The sequence below is a fragment of the Pipra filicauda genome, unplaced genomic scaffold, assembly GCF_003945595.2.
Source record: "Pipra filicauda isolate LSUMZ 115617 unplaced genomic scaffold, ASM394559v2 scaffold10_size6260569_pilon, whole genome shotgun sequence".
NCBI lineage: Eukaryota > Metazoa > Chordata > Aves > Passeriformes > Pipridae > Pipra > Pipra filicauda.
The window spans coordinates 3,276,320-3,298,181 of NW_024103541.1; the positions used below are offsets into that span (position 1 = coordinate 3,276,320).

At 43.2% G+C, this 21,862-nt stretch overlaps 1 protein-coding gene across 8 annotated transcripts in view; it reads left to right on the forward strand.

The window, feature by feature from the left end:
- The window catches only part of KALRN (kalirin RhoGEF kinase), a 508,531-nt gene that overhangs the window by 434,014 nt on the left and 52,655 nt on the right, over positions 1 to 21,862 (forward strand). For 4 of the 8 annotated variants that reach the window (XM_039381883.1, XM_039381881.1, XM_039381876.1 and 1 more), the window contains 4 exons: positions 14,729 to 15,012; positions 15,828 to 15,932; positions 19,429 to 19,524; positions 21,117 to 21,247. In XM_039381883.1, coding sequence (XP_039237817.1) covers positions 14,729 to 15,012; positions 15,828 to 15,932; positions 19,429 to 19,524; positions 21,117 to 21,247 — 616 coding nt within the window. Of the gene's footprint in view, positions 1 to 5,072; positions 5,745 to 14,728; positions 15,013 to 15,827; positions 15,933 to 19,428; positions 19,525 to 21,116; positions 21,248 to 21,862 lie in introns of those variants that run through there. The other 4 variants (XM_039381878.1, XM_039381887.1, XM_039381892.1 and 1 more) reach the window with 4 other exon arrangements.

The following is a 21,862-nucleotide window of genomic DNA, read 5'->3' on the forward strand; positions in this document are numbered from 1 at the left end:
GGTCACTTTAGGATTACTCAGTTTTAAGTGTTGTCAAATCTTACCTGTTTGCAGGAGGGTTTTTTGAGGTAGGAACCTTGTTCATGGATAAAGCAGGTCAGATTTTCAGTGAGTCTGTGTTACTGTAAAATATTAAGTGTCCAAGAGCACAGGAGGTTCAAGGTTTTTAGAAGTGCTGGTTGCTGCACGAGTCTTTCTGCTCACTGCTCTCATCTGCCACCAGCCACTCTCTGTAAATATGATATTTATCATATCAGTGCCAGAGATGAGATGCTTTAGCAACTTTCTCTCCGTTTCCAAGATCCAAGCAATAATAGTGTTACCTTTTTTCTCTCTTTTGAAATTTATGCACACCGCTAGACAGCTCTAACTACTTTCAGATCTTAATTGTCTAAAATAGATAGCGAGAGCTTCCATAAAGATCAGCTTGCAGTTAGTAGTCTGGGGGTGAATACGTGGTTGGGGATCCTCATTATTCAGATTGCTGCATTGTTTTCAACTTCTATACATTTGTCCAGCTTTAAAGAAACATGGGGTTTGCTTTTATGTAGGCAAAGCTCCTAAACTTCCCATTCGCTCCAAGAAGCATATAGGAATTCACAAGGCTTTATTCATCTTGCCAAAAGCCTGAAGAAGGGAGACTTTATTCTAAGCGAAAGAGAACAGATAATTGTGAAAAATATAGCTTGGGTAACTCCCTGCTCAGTGCAAAAACACGGGGTAACTAAACATGCTGTTTTCCTATAAAATAAGTGCCAGATAGATGTATTGTTCAGGAATTCAATGCACGGATGCTGAAATAAAACCTATCCATTTTGAAGTGAAACAAAAAGGGCAGTTATTTCACATGACCCCAGAAGGTTTTTGTTTGGGTTTTTTTTCCCAAACTGTTATATTTCAGCATACACCTTGTTAAAACTTGCATACATATTGGGAAAACTAATCTATCATTTCAAAGTTAAAAAAACTCAAACCTCAAAATGTTTCAGTCTAAAAATAGCATCAAGATACTTCTCAAACACACCAGAACACTGTTTCATTTCAGTCTAATTCTTGTCCGTTAACAGACTTTATGAAAACATTTTCATGTTTGGCAAAAGTTGCAGTTTCTTTTCAAAAGAGCAGTTGGTGGGCAATCAGTGATTACAGCAAGGATCTGCAGATGTTGTGGTTTTCAGTTCAGTAAGGAAATCCAATTTTCTGCCAGTTTAGCCACTGCGCATCGGTTGCTATTGCAGGACAGTTCAATTGCTAATATTGTATCATGTAATTCAGTGTCAAGTAAAGATACTTTTTAATCCAACTATAGAAACACATCAGGCTGTTTTCTTAAAAAAGATGCTTAGATCACAAGTAGGACTTCAGGACATGTAAAGAATTATTAGAAAATACCTAATGAGATAAGCCTGAATACATCTCCCTTGGCCATCCTTTGTCGTTGTAAAGCCATAAAACAAAAATTAACCTGTTTGCTATTAGCTCCTAATGTTTCATGTGGCTAATTGTGCTCAAACACAAACCAGTCCTTTAATTAAAGGTAGTTAGTCCATCCCATTGGGTCTGCTGTTGAGTTTGACCTGCCTCTCAATCCTTCAGCCTCTGGCCTGGACCAGCCCTGCAATCCTCTTCCCAGCAGGCTGAGACCATGGAAATCGCACGCATCACCTGGGCTCCTTTCAGATAATTAGGCCAAAATATGAAAATTTCTTCAGTGAAGTCCTAATGAAATGAAAAGTAGAACCTGCAAGCTGAATTTAGCAGTTAATAATGGAAGAGCCATGGGGGTTTCTTCTCTGTGATGGGGAGAGACCCATTGTATGCTTCAGTTTACTATACAGGAGCTGTGGTTGCTCAGTACTTTCAGAAAATGGAAAAAGTATGTCTCCTATTTTGTGTGTTGCCACAAGTTAGGAATTCCTATTCTCTTGCCTTTTTTGCACCCCAGTACACTTGGTTGTTCCATATGGTACAGCCATTGCTGGTCCTGGTACAACTCAACAGCTTTGAAATCTTGGATCCCTGCAAAATTGTATTTCAGGCTGTGAAGTTCCGTAAAGGGACGAAGCCTGGAGGCCAGACCTGTTGGGAACCCATTAGCAAACATCATTCTAAGGAACCAGTAGGTGGTTTCTGGTCAAGATTATTATCTTGTGTATTGGAAGATTGTAAATTAAACATGGAAATTTAATGTTGCTATGTACAGGAAAGCACAAGTAGAGTCTATATGTGAGTTTTGAGCAAAGATCCCCTGTTCACTAGCACAAAACAGCATTGAATTAGACATTTAAGAAAGAGAGAGTCTCTGGCCCACGATAAGAAGGGACTGGATTTAGCGACCCTGGAGGTGTCTCCACTGTTATGTGTTCTGAGCATTTTTCCATGTTCATTTTTCACATGGAGCAAGCAGATCAGAGCACAGGGAAAAGCTGGGAGTGGCACATCCCCAGCTGCAGCTAAATCCTCTGAGGACACTTTTTCATGCAGTTCAGCCGTGCTGACAATTACAGCTACAGAGTACAGCAGCCGAGGACGTGCCCTGTTATGCTGTGTTGGATTTTTTCCTCATCTCTTCATCATGCACATGCAGCTTTAGTGAACAGAGGTTTCTTGCATCCCCGGGACATGCAGTACAGTCATAACCTATCTGAAAACACATTACAGCTCAGTGGGTGCCCAGAAATTTTCTTGAGGTCATGTGGGAAACCGGTGACCAACTGCGCATCAAATATTCAGCAGTGATAGCTTCCAGATTCACATGGACCAGTTGATTTCAGGAGCGCGTGTCCTGGGAAGCACATCCCACACGTACCCGAGATCATCTTGTTCTGTGGCACCAGTTGGCTGTGGCCAGAACAGCACCCACGGCGCAGTGGGGAGCAGCAGGGTTGCGCCGGGGGGGAAGGCAGCACCCGAGTGGTGGTGAGGCAGGAGCACGAACCTGCGTGTGTGTTCCTTCTCATGGACTGGGATTCGCTGCAGTCCCGGATCAGATCTGCACATGTGGAGCACCCCTGATGAACAAGGCCCCAGCTGTCTGCTGCCACGGGAGCGTGTGCCAAGGCAGGCCACGAGGAGTGTTGCACAACTGGTATAATTTAACCGCATGCTGAATAAATACACTTTTGAGAACTCTTTTGAAGAGATGTTGCCTAATTAATCCTGCAGGGGGTATAATATGTATACTTTTGAAATCCAGTTTTAGCATCCTGCAATTAGCTTTTATGGCCTAAGGATTCTGATTTAAGACACTCTTTAGTTACTAATGGTAATCTGTTTTAATTAGAAATGCAAATTTATTTTAGATCCAAATGTGTCTGAGTGGTACAATGTAAAATGATGATTCACAGCGAATACCACTGAAGTGCCTCAAGTCTGGTATTCTTTGTACCTTCTGTAGTTTGAACCCTGAGGATCAGCACAATATTCAAACATTGCTCTCAGCTGAAGCCTGTGGAAGCTGAATAGATTTCTTTAGGAAATGGAATAAGTATTAATCAACAGGGATCCTTTCTAGAATGGCAGAAGGAAAATCATAGCTTTAGGCAAGAAGGAGGCGAATGCTTTGAATGTTAGTGGTAACTTCAACTCCACAGTAGCAGAGCATAGCTCCCACCAGGGCACAGGTGCTGAGCAGACAGCAGCATCTTAGTTGACTTTGTCTTAGTGTCAGAGAAATTACTCAGGCTTAAAGATACCAGGCTGCTCATAGGTGGGGGGGAGGGCTGTAGCTGCTCAGGGCTGTGTTGCTGTAAAATTTGATCTAGCAGTGTGTCTAAGACAAGCCTCTACAGCAAAGCAAGCTCCAGACAAATATCTAAAGGCTGATGCTTGTTGAATATTCACTGCAGTCACTTGTCCTGGAGATACTAAACTATGAGGCAGGTCGATGTCTGTGATCAGACATCTTACATTGCAGTAACAGATCACTTATATTTGACAAAGTCTTTCTAAAATCAGAGCCTCTGCTGCTAGACTAATCCTTGTGTTGTGTTCAAGTAAGTGTTTCTTTTACCTGATTTCTTTGAAAGATGGGGCCAAAAGAAAGCAACTACTCAGCAATAGAGAAGATGGCTTTTATGATGATTATAGTTTATTAGACATGTTGCTTGGTAGAGCGTTTTTACAGCTATTTATGATGAGAGTCAGTGATGCAAGTGGGAATGAAGCAGCACAGTTTATGCAGTACACCTCTCCACATCTCTGTTAAGCTGGATGCAGAATTGTTTTCCATAAGGAGGCTGCTGGTAGGGAGCAATGGTGTGGGAACCACAAAAGCTGTGGGAGGTTCTCTGTAGCCCTCCAGAAGTCAAAATCAATGAGTTTCTTAGGACTAGCCTTACCGGGAAGGCTGGTGGCTGGGTCAAGGCGTTTGCACAGTTTCAGAGGGGCTGAGACCTCAGCAGGGTGATGCAGGGAGCACTCCTGTTCCCAGGCAGCAGATGCTCTCTGAGACTTCAAGTTCCTTTCTTGCTGACGCAGATAGAGTGTAGTAGTGACTTCGTCACCTGAAATTTGATAAACTTGTTGACTGGTATCAGAGGGAAGGTTCCTCACAGATCTTCTCCCTGCCCCAGAGAGCTGTCAAACAAAAAACCAAGGCGTAGATCGTGTGAGCCTGTTATATGGGACAGCAAGTGATGTTCTGATTTTCCTACTTAAGCTGAATGAATGAAAGCTTCCCGCAAGTCTAACTGATGGTCTTGAATGTGCAGTTAAAAGTCTCCGAGCTGCTTAGCCATTTCCCTGTGCTGTGTTCAAAGAGCAAAGCATCACAAGCACCAGCAGTTCTTATCTGTGTGTTTTATTTCCAAACCGCTGTTTGCATTGACTTCATTCATTACTTCTTTTAATTCATCCCAACCAGTACCTTTGCTGTGAGCTTGTATTTTCCACTGGTATTTCTGGAGGACAAGAGTGTGGAGGAAGCTGCTTTGGGCACCAGCCCTGGAGGCTCCGGCTGCAGTGTGTCTGTCGTCAAACACCCCAACCTCGTTGTTCTTGGTGGTTACGTGGTGTCCACCCTTGCCCTGCACCACTTGCAACTTATTCTTATTCCATTCTTTTCTTTTCAGGGGCTGTCAGAGCCTGAATAATTTAAGAGTGAACAAATGAGAGACGTTCATGGAGGACTCTGTTCTTACCTAGGCACAATTTGACAAGCATGTAGATTGCCTTGGGTTTCCACTGCACCTACCACAACTTTACTAAGTGAAAAGCCCCCTTTCCCAAACATCTGTGTCACTCTTGCTTAGTAAAGTTATTCAAGATCAGCGCCTTTGGAATTGGTTGGTAAATGGACAAAGACTTTCTCTTTGCCCGGAGCTCCTCACAGCCTCCAAGTACCAAAGAGAACTCCACAGCACTAGAAAGCAAGAGACAGCTGCTGAATGTTGGAAGCTACTGCATTTGGCAAAAGAAGCTGACGCTAAGATGCACACAGTTGTGTTTGTTTGTTCTGCTTGTTTTCTGTGCTTTCTGAGGCCTGTGTGTGCCTGGAAAGTTTAATGACCAATCCCTTCTTTCTCAACATGCAGTTTTTCTTCCTATCCCAAAAAGCTTTGGGTTCTGTTCTTGCTTTTTTTCCAATTCCAATTTTGTCATTGATATTCTTCTGTTGTTTCCATGAAGAATTGTTTGGGTACATGGCCACACTTTCCTTTGAGGTAGGGAGACCTAAATATGACATTGAAATGTCGTTGTCCTCCCTCCTCTCCCCCAATTCAGCAGAGTAGTCCACCTTGTCATAGAGAAGTGTAAGCCAGAGTTGACCTTAGCAATGATGTCATTTAACTGAGAAATTACTTCAGAATTCTTACAGTAGCTCAATTTGGAAGCTGCTGAATGAAGCTGACCCTTGACACTTCACAAAAGAATAAGGCTTGTGTTGTACTAACAGCTGCTTGGAAACCATGTGTAATAAAGTTTGTTTTTGTGCCCAACATCTGGGATAAAAGATGGTATTTGCCGACTCTGGTACCCTTATGCTCCCAGCAGAGCAAAACTGCTTAGATCAAAGTTTAAAAGTCTGCTTCTGTGTGGGTGTCTAAGCATTTCACAGTTCCTTATGCTAAAAGTAACAGTGTACTTGCAAAGGCCAGCAAATGCTGCTCTTCTTGTTCAGCTTCAAACATGACATTTACCCCCTCATCATCCCATATAGCTTTACATAAAGGTTCAGGTTAAAAGTTTTTTTACGGAACGTGCATTAGTCTCCCATCAAAATATATCAAGGGAGATTTTTGCTCTGTGTTTGGGGCTTTGTTATTTTTGCTGCTAGCTGCACTTATTCTGGAAACTTCAGGGTCGGGAATTATTTTTGTCACAGAACGAGGACAGTGTAAATACAAAATGTAAAGTAGAACTTAGAGAAGTGCTTCAACGACTTGTTTGACTAAATTGAAATAAATGTTGATTTATTCAAAAAAAAAAAAAAAGCATGCCCTTTCTGGATCTTGTTAGTCTTGACTTTTTATTTCCTTCCTTTGCTAAAGCAAAATGCGTGCCTCTGGCTTCAGAGATCTGCTTTCCCAGCTGGGAGACATTACGGGAAGACTGCTCCAACGTGTGCTCCCAGCAGATGTGTTGGACTTGCTACTGCTGTGCTCTGGGCTGGTCCAGGACATGTGCTGGGCACAAACTTGAGGCAAGAGAATGGGTGAATGAAATCAGGTGTGTACGGATAGTGCATTTGGCCCTAAAGTCTGCTGTGTGGAACAACTGCTTTATTTCTGAGCTTTTCCACAGCCTTTCATTCAGTAAAAACCTATTCTAAAAAGCTGTTGCTTCACGGTTCCCTTGAAGGTACATTATTGCCCTGCCTTGAGTCATATCTCATAGTATTTTGGGATAGGAGCTGGCTAGGAGTATCTCACCAACACGTTGGTGGATTCACTGTGGATGTTTATTCTCTTATTATTCTTGTCATGAATTCACAGCAGCCTATGTGAGGGGTCAGATGGGACTCTGAGGCAGGATGAATTGGGCTGATAAATGGAGACAAAAAGGCTCAAACTTCCAACTAGAGAAGTTGTAGATACCCATCACAGTTGTAAGCTGTTATATGGAAACATATTTCTGAGTGGGACACTCAGAGAGGAGGACTGCAAGCACTTCAGCTGCTCTTCAAGTGCTTGGTGCCATGGGGTTGAGTTGCACACTTTCCTGGGGCCTCTTCAGAGGCACAAAGACATGTTCTGCCTTCATGTGCAGCAGCTCCTCAGTTAAATGCTGATCTGTAGGAAACAAGACCCTGCCCTATATTCACCTGAGGACTCATCCCGCTCTCTTCCCGGTGTCCTCCCTACCCGTCACCTCTGATAAAAGCTTAGATCCATATGAAGCAGCAGATACAATAGAGAATTCCTGCAGCTGTTCCTCTCCCTAGGCACTCTTGGAGAGTACTGAAGTCATGTTTTATTTCGGCAGGCTCTCTCTGTGCATTCCCCTTGTGCTGTTTCTCTCCCTGGAGACCCAGCTCACTCATTCAGCACGCTCTCAGGATTTCGGTAACTTTTCTTGCAAGGTCTCTTGGGACCACGCGCCTCTGTGCTGTTCCTCCAGGCTTTTGGTTTTATCTCACTCTTTGAAACTTTCCCAGAACTGCAGTGACTTTTCTCTGACCTCCAGGAACTGGAGCTCTTGAGCCCTAACACTCCGACTGGCACAACCAAGACCTGGAGACTACTTTGAGATGTCAGCTTTCCCAGCACATGCTGGATGGAAGCTGCATCTGAGCAACACCAGCTAAAAATAAAAGCTATTCAACTGAAGCTAATGGCAGGTTGCCATCAGTTATTGCTCATTAAAGTGGATTGTCAGATGCTTAACTTCAGCTAATCATTCCCTGCTGCGAGATTGGCCTGGTATGAAGCGTACTCAAATGTGGGAAGGGGATTCACAATAACTAAATTTAGCCAAGGGTATAATTTCCTCCGACTCCCTCTGTAGTTAATGGAAAGAGAGAGGCTCCTACAGGGTGTGAGTCCCACTCTGCATCACCCTTGGGCAGAAGTGTGTGCAGCTCCTTGACTGCCAAGAGCAGGAGGTGAGCTACGGCGTGACACAAAAATGAGCAGCTCCGAGTGACAGTGTTTACCCACCCCAGCTGGGTGAGTGCTTGTTTTCCTCAGCTAAGGTTTCAACCTGCAAGTAATAATCAGAAAGTTGAATGTGAAAGCCAGCAGATAGGTGACCATTTCCCAGAGGCAAAACCCATATGCAAAATCCCCCAGGAGCATCTCCTGCTTTGCGGTGTGGCTAAAAGGAATTCTGCAGATCATTCTTTATCTCAAAGCAGCTCTTCTTTCATATTTCCAAGAAATACCAGCTATTCAATAATGAAACAGTGTGTTCTGAATGTTGTGTGATTAATTTAGATTCTAGTCCTTTTTTTCCCCTGTTCTTTTTGGAACTTAGTCATGTTTGTGTGTTTGGCAGTGAAACAGAAAGTCAAATTTTGAGTTTTTACATTACAGTCAATGATCAGAAAGTTTGTCCAGTACATCTGCTACTTTGTCTATTGGACTAGAAACTTTTTTATAAAATATTTAACTTCAGACCATTATTCTTGAGTTTGGACAGAAGTCATTTCATCCATATAAATGGAGTTGTGAAAATCCTGCCAGATTGATTTGTGCCTTTTGATGGTACTTCCAGCCTGAAGCTTCAAACAATACTCCCAAGACACAAACAAAAGTCAGTTGAACCTTCTCAATTGGCTCATTTCCAGGAGATTATGGAGTTAGGGAGGGCATTTGAATCTCCAAACAAAATTAGTATTTAGATTTCAATGGCGTAGTTTGAATGTGCCTTTACCCTCTGATGTGAAACTGGCTCCTACATGGTCTCATCTCATTTTTAGCTCAAGCTGAAGCACGGGGCAGGTCTGCAGTTGAACACGTGCAGAGTGGCTGAGCAGAGCTGGGAGCCTATGGGGAGCTTTGGAAGTCTCCAGGGCACGTTTTGCAATTCCATTGCGAAAGTTTAATGTACTTCTAATCTAAAGGGCTTTCCAAGCCAATTGTCCTCTGTCTTTGTCTGACATGGGCACTGAAAATTTCGTAGTGTTCACTTACACTCTTCACTAGAGCCTTCTTCAGAGGCTGTGCCTGAGGAAAGAAACAGCTTATCTGTTGACATAAGAAGTTGTCAGATTCATGATGTACATTGTTAAAACCTAGTTTTTTTGCTTGAGGAATAGCTGTAAAGTGACTTTGTATTATCCAAATGTTGTTGCTTCCCAAACTTTTGCAAATCCATGCCAGGTTTTACAGGCAGAATAGGCTCTAACACTGTAACTGGGATTGGTACTGTCATCTGCCTAAGCCACAAAGTTTTGTAACCCTGACTTGTGCCAATAAAAATGTTTCACTGAGCATGTTTTGGACGTTTAATACAAAAGTACAGAAGAGACCAAAGAAGCAGTCTTCATACCTCATTCTGCCATCTTTGCATGTGTCAATAGAGCTTTGCCCTGAATCCCTCGAGCAGACCCAAGGTGGCTCTCAAAGCAGCATTTCCTAAGGGAGATTATAAAACTTCAAGAAGCTGAGAGCTGTGAACTGGAACCTATGGCCTGTATGCTGGACATGCTCTTGGAGAGGGCAGGAGAGGGTGCATTTTGGTGGTTTAGATGATTCTTGTTTGTTTAGTGTGAAATTCTAACATAGGGGCTTTGAGCATAGGGTGGGTCTAGATGATTCCTGCTTTCCAAGGTTGGTTTTTTTTACGGAGATTCCTATTCTTTAGGAAGCTTACTCAAGTAAAGACTGAGTGAGTCTTTCACCCATGTCTGATTAAATTCTGTCTTTGTCAGAAGTATTATTTTACAAGAATCACTAAATGTGGAAAACGGTCTCTGCTGAGCACAGCAGAGCTGATTTATGTGCTCATTGGTCAGATTGCCATTACTGGCTTTCATTCACAAGTGGAATTATTTCTGAAAAAAAAAATCATTGATTTAAATGCACATTCTAGGAGGATTACAGAGTTCCCATTCTGACTCATTTTCTTTGACTTCTGTGGAAAAATCTTTTTCTCTCAGTCTCTTTTTCTAGAATAAAATTTCTGGAGAAATCGAGCCATAGATAAATGAGAAGAGGATTCACCTCACCTAAAGCAAGGTTGTGCCCTGCTCTACTCACCTGTCTTTATAGCTATATTCTGTATTATCTTCTGGTTATGGACACATATTTCTTTCCTATCATATATGGTCTGTGATTATTATGTACCAAAAAGACAAGCCTGATGTTTTCTTTGGAGTTGCTGTGAGAGGCCTTTCCCTTTCCCTGTTAAAGAGTTGAGTTCCTGCAAAGGAGTCTGGTGCTGCATGACTGATCAGACAGACCTCCTCTCCCACGTGTGCTCTGGGGAACAGGGAGGTAAAAATAAAATACCTTGTATTTATGTTCCACCAGTAATTCCTGATGACTCAAATGGGAATACAACTATGCCTCTAAAACCAGGTCTGTGAGATTTTCATTTTTCCTTTCACCCAAGGTAGCACAGAACTGGAACCTTCCATTTTTCAAATACAAGAGCTCTGCTTTTATAGATGTCCGTTCATTTGAGCAACAACAACAAACGTTTCATGTCTCCAGCAGTGCAAAAGCACTGAATGTTAAAGCTCTTTGGTCTGGCTGAATATCTCTCACAGTCCTCTTGCCAGAAGTTTTTTGGAGGTTTGCTTAGGAGTGTTTTGGAAACCATCATTTCTTCTGTCTGAATGAATGGTTTGGCCAGGAAATCAATCTAGCCACACGAGTCTGCTGACCTCCCTACACCCATTTTGCTTCACCAAATACCTTTTTTTAGACATGTGTGTCCTGGGACACTGGTGGGAGGACAACTGCTCATGGCAGTGTGAGGACAGCCACTGCTTCACTGGTCTCTGTGGGCAGCAGCAGCTGCCTGAATTATCACGCGATGAGCTGCTGCATCTTTTCCAAAAGCTCTCTGGCTTTTCTTAAGCAAACTGTGTTTCCAAACAGTTCTACTAATGCAGTTTGCAAAGCACATATGTGCTAGTGCTTTGCAAGAAGAGCACGGTAACGTGTCGTCCTCTTCCGCTCGATCCACCTGGTGTCTGCATCTCAGGCCAGTATCAAGTGTCATGATTGATGTGTTTGTAGCTGTATGTGCTGCAGAAGCAGCGGAGCTCACACAAGCTCAGCTTAGGAGCTTGTCTAAAAGGTCTTTCCTGGCAGATTTTTTTGTGTTTCGTGTTTCTGTCTCTTATTTCACGAGCTCTGCTCTTCCTGGAGCTTCAGTCCTGCCTCTGCGACCATGTCGATCTGACCTGCTTTATGTGCAGAGGAAATCACTCTCAGAGCTGGCAAAACAACAAATGTGACTTGCTCACAAATGTGTCCAAATTTGCAGTTCCTTTAAAAAAGAAAAGGAAAAAAGGTTATGAATATTGTGTGTGGACTCTCGGTGTGGCTTTTGCATAGTGCATGTGTGGTGGTAGTGGTAACTGGAATGATGAGGTTGGGAATACTTTGTACCTATGTAGGGTGCTGGGTAGAGAAAAGTCACCCCACCTCGAAGGGCTCTAACGGTGACTGGGGAGCAGGGAGATTCATACCAGTCCTTCTCTCCCACCTCCCTGCCTGTCCTTCAACCACAGGGAGACTACACTACCATGTAAAGGGAAGATAAGGCCATGTTTCCAGTCTTGGGCTGCGTGGGCCAAGCAAAGCCCAGGCTCTGTCCTAAATGCCTTACAGTGCTCCAGCAGGGCAGTTCAGCAGACAAGGAGAAAGAAGGGGACTTTGTATCTGCCAGGGCTGCACACAGCATGGCATGACCAACCCACGTTTAGTAACCCCTTGGTAAACAGCCTTTTTCATCACCAAAGGCATGACCTTGAGCAGGAAAATCCAGAGCCTTGTTCAGGTGGGACTGTTGCATGGTGTAACACGCCTCCCTCTGGAAACCTGTGGGTTGGCTTTTGCCGTGGCTTGTGGCTCTTGGGGGCTGATGTTTGGTCTGCAGAGTTTTCCTGGCCCTGGATAAAACTTTGGACAAAATTCTTGCAAGCAGGGAGGGTGAGCTGTGGGCCAGCTCAGGACTGGGGCTGTTTCTGCCCACCTGCTGCCTTCCTGGAATGACAAGGGACAACTGACTGTCGCTTCCCCGGGTCGGTTGAGCAAAGAGTGCTGTGGCAGGAGAGGTGCTGTGTGTCTGTCCATGCCCTGGCTGTGGCTGTGCTGCCTGGGTAAAGGAGAGGGAGGCAGCAAGGCTGGGGCCTGGCCCTGCTCGTAAAACCAGGGCTGTTTTATGGTGGAAATGGAGGTCCCTGCCTCTTCCATCATGAACCTCAAGGTTCCTTTATCTGGATATGCCTTGAGCCTGCTGGGCTGACATAGGTTCGCATGTCACAGTAATAAAACCTTCGGGTGGATGGGGTTGTCCCAGGCTCCATTAGCCTCCTGTCAACTCCCTTCCATTACCAGAAGTTAAATTGGCAAAGTGCTGTCAACTGGAGGTAGGGATTTGGACTATGTTACTTACAAGCTGTTGTAAAAACCTCTCTGTACGTTAATCAGCAAGGTGAGATCAGCTTGTCGTCAGTTCTCCTGAACCTCCCAGCGAGCCCAGTCCCCACCAAAGGCAGTGAGTCTGTGATATGGCTGCTTGCTCCAAGTCATCCCTGGGAGTGGCAACCTCACAGAGTGATCACTTCCAGCATTTCTCCTTCTGTGACTGCAGCCCAGCTCCCTTTGCAACAGTAATGGCCAAAGTTAATCCTCCTGCAGCAGCAGTGGGAGCATGAGCACCTGAGGGCACTCCTCTTGGCAAAGCCCCTTGGCAAGGAGCCCTCAAGCTTCCCCCACTGCCTGTGGGGCTTTCAGTGGGGTGAGGGCACTTGGAAAGTCAAAATCAGCATGATGAAACACTGAATTTTGCTGATGCAAGGTGCACTGATAAACTCGCCAAGCATCACGTGGAGCCTGCGAGGGGGAACTATCCAAAGGCTTTTGAGTGGAAGATAAGCTGCCCCCGATAAACATTATCTTGCACTAGTTGATTTAACGCCACTTTGTGTACATGAAATAACATCAACAGGAGCTGGCTAAACCCAGACCTTTCTGGCCTGCTATTTTGCCCCTATGGAGGAATGTCAGTAAGTCACCTGGGATCCGTCCTCCTCCCAGCCCCTCTCTCACTTACTCCTCCTGTTGTCAAAAGACAGATGATTTGGATTTTCTTCCTGTCTGGGAAATGAACTTTGACTTTCTCTAGCTTGTTAAAATGATTCCTGTATGTTCTAAAAATCTAACTTTTGACCTCAGGTATGTAATAAATTATTGGTTCAACTTCTGACTGAGGCTGTATATGGTTATAAAATATTCTGACTCTCACAGTCTGTGTTGTACAAGCTGGCAGACAGGGCAGGCTGCAGTCTCTGCTCTGTGCACAGCCAGCTGGGAGCAGCAGCTCCACTCAGAGCAGGTACAAGCTCTGCATGCTCATAGCAGGAACTGGCTTCTAAAACAACACAGGTAATGATTCTCTGGAAGAGTAGCTCTCCCTCAGCATTTGTACAACCCAGCATCTCTAATGATATTTACTGCTGAACTGAGAATATCTCAATGCACCAGGCTATGTTCATGTGTTATAACTTAGGCTTTTGGTGTCTGCTGGGGCAGATAAAATATTCAGAGATAACAGTCTAAAAATGTTTAATAACATCAGCTGACTGCTTTCTGATGTACAGCCTGACTTGTATTTTACAGGCGTGTGACAATGTTTGAATTTTGTAAAAAAACCCTTCATCTTAAACTGTATGGGATTAAACATCACAGTCCCCGATTGCTCCTGGGGAGGGAGTTGCCTTGCCATGGTTTCAAAAAGTTGAAAACAGGGCGCTTGTTCCTAAAGGGCAATTGAGAAATCTTTGAGCAACTTGTTTGTTTTGTTTTTAAAGCCTTACTGACATTGGCACATCTCTGGTCTGTTTCGTTTGGGGGGAGTAAGGAGGTTGCACCCATTTCTAAGGTGCTAGTCTGAACATGTATATTGATGACTGCAGTTGAAAGCACTTCAGCAGAATCTCCTGCTAATGGGACTATTGGTTAATTTAAGCCTGTCTTCTGTCTCATTACTGAGAGTTTCCTTTGATTTGAATAGTTTGTCATCTTTTGTAATTGTTCGTTACAGTTTCTTAGTTCTAGGGAATGTGTGAATTCTTCTGACAGGGTGCTTTCAGGGGCAAAGGAAATAATTTTAAGGTGCTTGAAAAGTTAGTAGGTAATCTAACTAACAGTCATGTAACTGGGGTCTGAAACCAGCTGAGAAACAATTATGGAATCGGAACCTGACAATGTGTTGGTGGTTGTCAGGTCTCCTGTAGCAATCTGCTTTTTGTACTTATTTTCTTCCTGGCAATTCACACTGAAATTGTGGGAAGAAGCTGAGAACTTCAGCATTTAGCATGAAAGTCAGGCTTTCATAAAAAACTAAATAACTTTGCTGTGAGTGATCTTTCATAAGGACGGATAGTGTGGTAGGAAATGAGAGAAGTGTGTAAGATTGTGGGAAATGCCAGTTGCAGGGCATATTCCACTCTCTGGTGTGCAATAAAGTTTACACAATGTCCATAGGTCACAAAGCCTTTCATTGAGGCAGCTTGTATTTTCATGCTTAGTGCTGCCCAGTGCTTGACGTGCACCAGGGAGCAGAGGAGGTGCTGGTATGAGCTCTCACCTGCATCGCTTTCTTCCAGACGCGTATTCAGTCTCTGCCAATGACAACGGGGGCAAGTCGGATTCAGTGGCCAACTTACAACCTCAGCCATCCCTCAACTCCATCCAGAGCTCTCCTGGCCCCAAGCGCTCAACCAACACCCTGAAGAAATGGCTGACTAGTCCTGTGCGCCGGCTGAACAGCGGGAAGACCGAGAGCAACATCAAGAAACAAAAGAAGGTGCGAGATGGCCGGAAGAGCTTTGACCTTGGCTCGCCAAAGACTGGAGATGAAACCACTCCTCAAGGAGACAGCGCAGATGAGGTGTGTGTTGGTGTTTGTTGCGGGAAAGACTGTGTCTCCAGTAGTCTCTTCTATGGTCTGTGAGTCATGCTTGAGTAAACGCAGTTCCCTCAGGGTCTAGAGGGAACAGCAAATCATATGTAAAATCGCATTGTTTAAAGCAATTAAACAATGTTTAAAGCTGTGTTGCAAACAGCTTTGTCATCCAAAGAGCAATGGAATATATAGGGAAGAGCATTTCAGAGTTTGCAAATATTATTGTCCTTTGACTAGATTTTTAAATAGCCTATTAGAAAGCTGCCAGAGATAAAAATGAAATTATTCTTGAGCAGCAGAGGTTCATATCAGCTTTATCCTACTATACCAGTGTAATTCCTTTTTGAAAGAAAATACTCAGCCATGTTTCTGTTAAATCTGCTATGTTCCTGTACCTGCAGTTTTTCTGCAGGAATGTTCTTCACCAGAATGGTGCTTTCCTGATAAAGTGAATGAGGAATTAAAAACCAAAAGTGCAAAAGATACTAACTGAATGCAAACAGAGGAACACATTTTAAAAATTGTACATTGAACAGTTATTATTTGAATGAAAAAAATACTAGTCTATCAACACACAGCTATAAGTGCCTTAGCTGCTTGGCTGACCTATAAACCGTATTTCTGTAAGCCTTAGAATGCACCAGGATTAACTGGCAAAACCTTAAGTCGTTATTGCTTCTCTCCCATTACCTGCAATTCTGTCCATCCAAAGCAATATTGACCGTGGGACTAGGGCTCAGATACCTAAAAAGGTAAGGGAAACCCATCCCTGCTTCTAATTATATCTAACTTTTCTTCAGAAGAGCAAGAAGGGTTGGGGAGAAGATGAACCAGATGAAGAGTCTCACACACCTCTTCCTCCTCCTATGAAGATTTTTGACAATGATCCAACCCAAGATGAGATGGTAAGGCCTCTCCCCTACTATGTAATTTTTCTGTTTAAGTGCATTTCTCACATAGCTATACACAGTGGTTTCACAGTGGTCTTCTAGTATCCGGAACTAGCCTAGACTTGTGGTTATAAGAGACTCCTACAAGCAAATCATAATCTAATACCTTTTTCCAACTGGATTTACAGATAGGACTAGATAAGCAATTTAGTCCTGGCATCCCATTTCATGACAGGTTGACTGTGTGCCTGTGCTATGTGTGGTCAGAAACTCCATTCAGACTAATACATCTGATTTAAAAGTACTGTTGGTGTCTGGCTGTGGCAGTAGAAATGGTATTTGGTGGCATCATGCTGGTGGTGGTAGTTCTCTGATGTTAAGTAGAGTCTCTTGAGCGTTAAGTCAGAATTTGCCTTGGTAGATGGCACAGTGGCTTGCAAAGTCCTTCAGTTGGTCTCGGGATGAGAATCTGTGAATGTGGCTGTCACAGTGGTTTGCATTGACAGTCAGTGCAGGTCCTGTCTGCACATGTCCTCCCCCACCCTTTCCTGGTTCTGTCGTTCTCCCTTGTAGAAAACTATCCTCCTGTTTAGCAGTTTCCTGCTTTCCTGCTGACATCTGTTTTTAGCACTGCCACTTCTGTATCGCTATCCTCTGATTGTAATTGCTGCAGGCAAAGAAGCAAGGATAGGGGAGATTAATAAATTGTCAGACAAAAAAAACAACCCAGAATGTTCTTGGGGAAGGTTCAGGCAGGAGTTTGGAAATACAGAGAGAGAAGGATGTAAATATTTCTGGGACTCGAGGAGCAGAGTGATGGAGTAAAGGATTTGGGGGCTTTCTGCTAATCTGTCAGGAAATGTTATGACATTGTGGTGGCAGCGAGACCAGAAGGAAGCAGCTGGAGTTGTGGACTCTTGCCCTTTCAGTGCTATGTGTGCTGGTGGCTGTCTGGAGAGGGGCAGAGGCGAAAGGTCGGCGAAGCAGAGCTGTGGTGGATCCATGCCCAGCACAATAGCTGTTGCTCCTGGCTTGTTCCCCATGGAGTTTAGCTAAATGTTTGGGGGCTGGCTTGCTTTTTGTGTGTGGGGGGTTGTTTTATTTTTTTTTTTTTTTAAGAAAAACAAAACTGATTTAGGTCAGGTCACTATTTTTGGTGTCCAACATGCCATATGACTTCAGTATTTCTTAAATACATTTCTGACAGCGTAAATGTTGTGGAACTAAACAGTTTTCTGCTTCTGATGTCTGAGCTTTATCAAGTGTTTTGGCATCCTATTTCTTTACCCACTCCTAACAGACAAGATGTGTCTGAAACCCTTTTTCTCTCTGTTTTTCTTCCTCTTCTCAACTTTTGTTATGGGGAAAAAAAAAAAACTAAAGCTCACAAACCTGGGTCCCAAAATTCCCTGGCACAGGACACTGTTAGCAATGTTCGAGCCATGCTGGAGCTGAAAGCTCTCTAATGGTGTTAATTTGAGCACAACTTCTTGCTCATGTGCTGCCTCTGTGCTTACAGGCACAGGCTTAGGTTGGATCAGCAGCAGCAGCATGAGGCAGTAGCTGTGGTAGGGAGGGAGATGTCTGCGTGGTGTGGGAGGTGACACTTTTCCCTGAACCCATCTGCAAGGCAGCAGTAATCGTGCCTCACTGCTCCTGGAGGCTCTTAAAAAGATTGGAAGATATCTTTGTATTAGAAATTCATAATTTGCTCCCTGGGAAATAGAAATACCGTATTTTGATTTCCCCCACACAAACGAGACTCTTGTCAATCCCAGAAGTTTTATTTAACCCTGAAAGTCTTGTCAGCAGCAAATGTTTCCTTGCTCCCTTTAAAATCTTGAAGTTATTTATTTTTCAGAGATATTGAGCAATTTCAGTTAAAATAAGTGAGAGCAACAGCTGTTTAGTGCCTCCAAAAATTGGACTCCTCCTGCTAGAATGGTTATGTTTGGCCATTATCATCAATATTGTCCAGTATCTCTTCAAAGTCCTTATTTTCAGTCTTCTTCTTTTCCTAGACATGTCTGTCTGCATTGTAGGTGAAACAGGCTGTCTGAGCTTTAACATTTGTATGAGATTCCTGCATTACCAGCCTAATTCCTTAATTATCAGCCTGATTACCTGTAGTTTTTGTTGTTGTTCTAATTAGAATTGCTGATTAGATGTATTATTTGTGAAAGACAAGACGATGACTGGCAGGCTGTTCATGTTTCTGCTCTATCACAAGGCTTCTGGTTAGGATTAATCTCCTTTGCCTTCTTTTTCTTCTCCTGGGGCTGTGTCACTCAACAGAAGAAACCTTCCCAAAGGGCTGTGGAAAGAGGTGGCCAGGTGCCTAATTCCTGCCATCACATTTCCACCTCTCATTCCCCAGCACTATTTAATCTCAGATGCGTGTTTGTTGGCACCTGCACAGTGATTTCACTGGAGTAGCTGCTCTCCAGAAGACCTTTATTAAGCAACTGAGAGATGAATAAACTTTTTAATGGAAAATTTATAAAAATTAGCCATGCTTTAGTCTGTGTCAGCCTGCTGAAAGCAGGTTATAAAAGGGCTTATAGTTTAGTAAGTGCTTGTATGGCCTTCAGAAGAAATGTACATACAGGTGAGCTAATAAATCCCAATTCCCATAGCTATCGAGTGGGTTTGGATGTTCAAAGTGAGGTTTCCCAGGACAAAGATCAAGGAGTGATATGCCCTTATAGAGCAAAAACCTTAAACTAAAACTGAGTATTTCACACAGAGCCATGGGGGTGCTTGGGAGCACATTGAAGAGGTCTTAGTGTTTCTGGAGATCTGTAAGTGGAGACATCCAAAGACACGACATGATGTCAGGCACCTAAAATAGAATACCTGTGACCAGCAGACAGGCATAGAGGCAAGACTGTGCCAGGTACCCAGGATAGATGAGACATGTAGAGGTGTTTTTTCGCCACTGGTTGCAGAGAGAAGAGAGGGAGTTACATGTTTTAGATGGCTGAAGTTGCATGAAGGGGAGGTGTCATCCAAGTTCATTTGGAGTTGCAGTTGATCTGTGGGGGAGAGGGAATTATTTGTTCCTCCCTCCTCTACTGCCTGTAATTCTGTGTGTGCCTTGTGCTTAACTGCACTTATTAAATATGTATGTATGGGGGAGGGGGTAATTTCTTACTTCTGCAGTAAGATGATCAATTTTATGGAGGCCATAGATGTCCTTTGAAGGAGGAACCAGCAGACTTCAGGAGTATTGTGACCTGCTTGTAAATGAACTTCAGTTCTTTGATGCTGTTCCCTGGTTCCCAGTCTTGGAACTGCTGAGGGAAATGGGTAGCCAGAAGTGGATGGCAATTCCATGCTTGTCTGATACGGCGACACTCGCTCACCTGTCCGTGCATGTGGCCCTCTACCCCTCCAGCTCCCCTTCCGCGTTCGTTCTCCTGCCTCAGAAGCTTCTTCGCTGACCGCTTGGTTTCCTACTCCCTTCTCATCCTTTTAACTCGCTTTTCCTTTGCAACCTGGTGTCTTGCAGTCCTCTTCTTTGCTAGCTGCTCGACAGAGCTCCTCCGATGTCCCAACTGCTGCGGATCTTGTCAGTGCAATAGAAAAGTTGGTCAAAACTAAGCTGGTAAGTTTAGTGTTGTGAAAACTGTGTACACAACAGGCCTGACGTGACTGTAGGGAAGTGCTATAAAGGCTGCCTCTTGTTTCTGGTTTCCTTGCTTTCTACCTTCATCTGCTATGCTTTTATTAACCCCGTGTGCTCTGCTTCTCAGTAGTGTCTAATATTTTTGCTCCCCTTATGAGGTGAAGCCCACGTCTCACGTAGGCTCTACACTGCACAGTCAAAAGTCACTTCTGGAGTGGGCTTTGCAGAGCATGAGTTATTGTACTGTTCTCTTTCTGGGGTTTGTTGGTATTCAAATATTTTACGCAGTGGGATGTTTTGTTTGTTTTGTTTTAAAGCTTGTTCTGAGGCACGGGAGTTTTACTGTGTCAATTTGTTTGGTATTCTGGTTTCTCTTAAAAAGACCCTCTAAAGAGTAGAACTGCTTGAAGTACCACAGCTGTGCTTTAATTTTACAAAAATTCATGTGGCACTTTTAATCTGCCTTGTCAACTCTTTCTTACAGGGACTGGAATAAGCAGTAAAAATGCTTTGGAATTAATTTGTTCAAAAATTTCAGTGTCGTACACTCTCCCTGTCTGATCCCATGTCTGTTGGGCAAGGAGTAAATCCTGTTTCATATCCTGGCTTCTCTTAAGTTTTCCCTAAGCAGTTCAAAATCTTAAAATCAAAGCTAAACCTTTTTCTACACGTTCCGGGACCTCTAAAAGTAGCTAAATGCTTTCTTTGAACAAGTTAAAAGCAGGATTACGATGGGCCTACAAAGGTTCATTTCCTTACATGTACTGGAACAGTGAAGAGAGAAAAAAACCAAAACAATCATTAAATTACTGCAGCTCTGTGCAAGCAGTTTTATCTAGTGAATCATTTCAGAAGGTTTTGGTATTTTCTCAGTATGACATATTGGTACATGGAAAGACTCAGCATTCATAGCGTGCTTGATAAGGAGTGACGGGTGAAGGAGTTCTTTATGGGAAACCAAGAAGGATATTCCCAGAAAATTTACTCAAAATAGTTTTATTCCATCGAGGGACTAAAAAATTGAAAAGTATTTCATTAATCCAGTTAGACATATTTTTGGAGGTTATTTTATTTTCTCTCCCCCGCATACAGTCTATTAGACCATTACAGTTACTTTCCAGGGATTTGGGGGAAGCTTTAATTATTATGGAATGTTACTGTGTGTCCATCTTTCTGTTTCTTTTTGTGTAGTACTTTACTACAAGAATCCCCATTCAGCTTTTGGCAGAGAATCCTTGACCACATGTAGCCTAACAATGGTCCTGATTGAGACATCAGGATATTTCCAGGTTGTTTTGAAATAATTTGGAAGAGTTTTCTTGGAGCTACTGGAATATCTTTTTCCACCTTCTAACAGAAGGACATTTTCTCTATTTCAAGGCTTCTTTTTGTGGGGTCCTACATCACCTTAAAATTAGTTTGGTTGTGTTTCACTAAGTCCTGCAGGAAAGTGTTGCTGAATACTCTGCTTGTTGCTGAATACTCTGTAGTGTTGATTGCAGAACTGACTCAAATAGTTATGCTGGAGTTCAAGGCCTATGCTTATTCTGTTTTCTTTGGGGTTTTTTTAGACCCTTGAAGGAGGATCTTACCGAGGAAGCTTAAAAGATGCCACTGGCTGCTTAAGTGAAGGAATGACACCTTCAACGCCCCCCCGAAACCTTGAAGAGGAACAAAAAGCCAAAGCAATGAGAGGCAGAATGTAAGTTGTATTGCTTGTTCTTCTTTCCAAAATATGCACCCAAGGAGGACACAAAGCAGCACTGAAAAAGTGAATGAACATGGAACTGGGAGTAAAACTGTGTTCTGCTTGCTTCTAGTTTTTGTTACATTTAAAAACACTTCATAAAAGCAATTCCACACAGGAAGTTCATCATCACTCTAAAATGTACAGCTTTTACCCCAGATAGCACATATCTAGTGCTGTTAAAGCCTCTGAACAGCTCGACAAGTATTACTGAGATGTTTGCATTGGTAATTACTTCATTGCCAGTGGTGAAATCAGCTCTCAGAGGGGGAATAATGTGATTGACCTTGTTAGCTACCTTCAAGGAATAGAATAGAGAATCCCACTAGGATTTTTTGAATGAGATAATATTTTTTTTGCCTTAGTTATTAGCGAAGGAAGGGACAGGATTCAGATGCATTTTTGGTGCACCACTGAAGAGAAAGCTTCGTTTGGGAAACCCTCATGTTCATGGTAATGGGAGAGAAAAGAAATGGTGACGGCTCATGAAAGTTATTTTTTAAAATTATCTGTACACTCCCTTAAATGTAAGTAAAAAATAACACTTGTCCCTTCAAAGCCTATAATGAT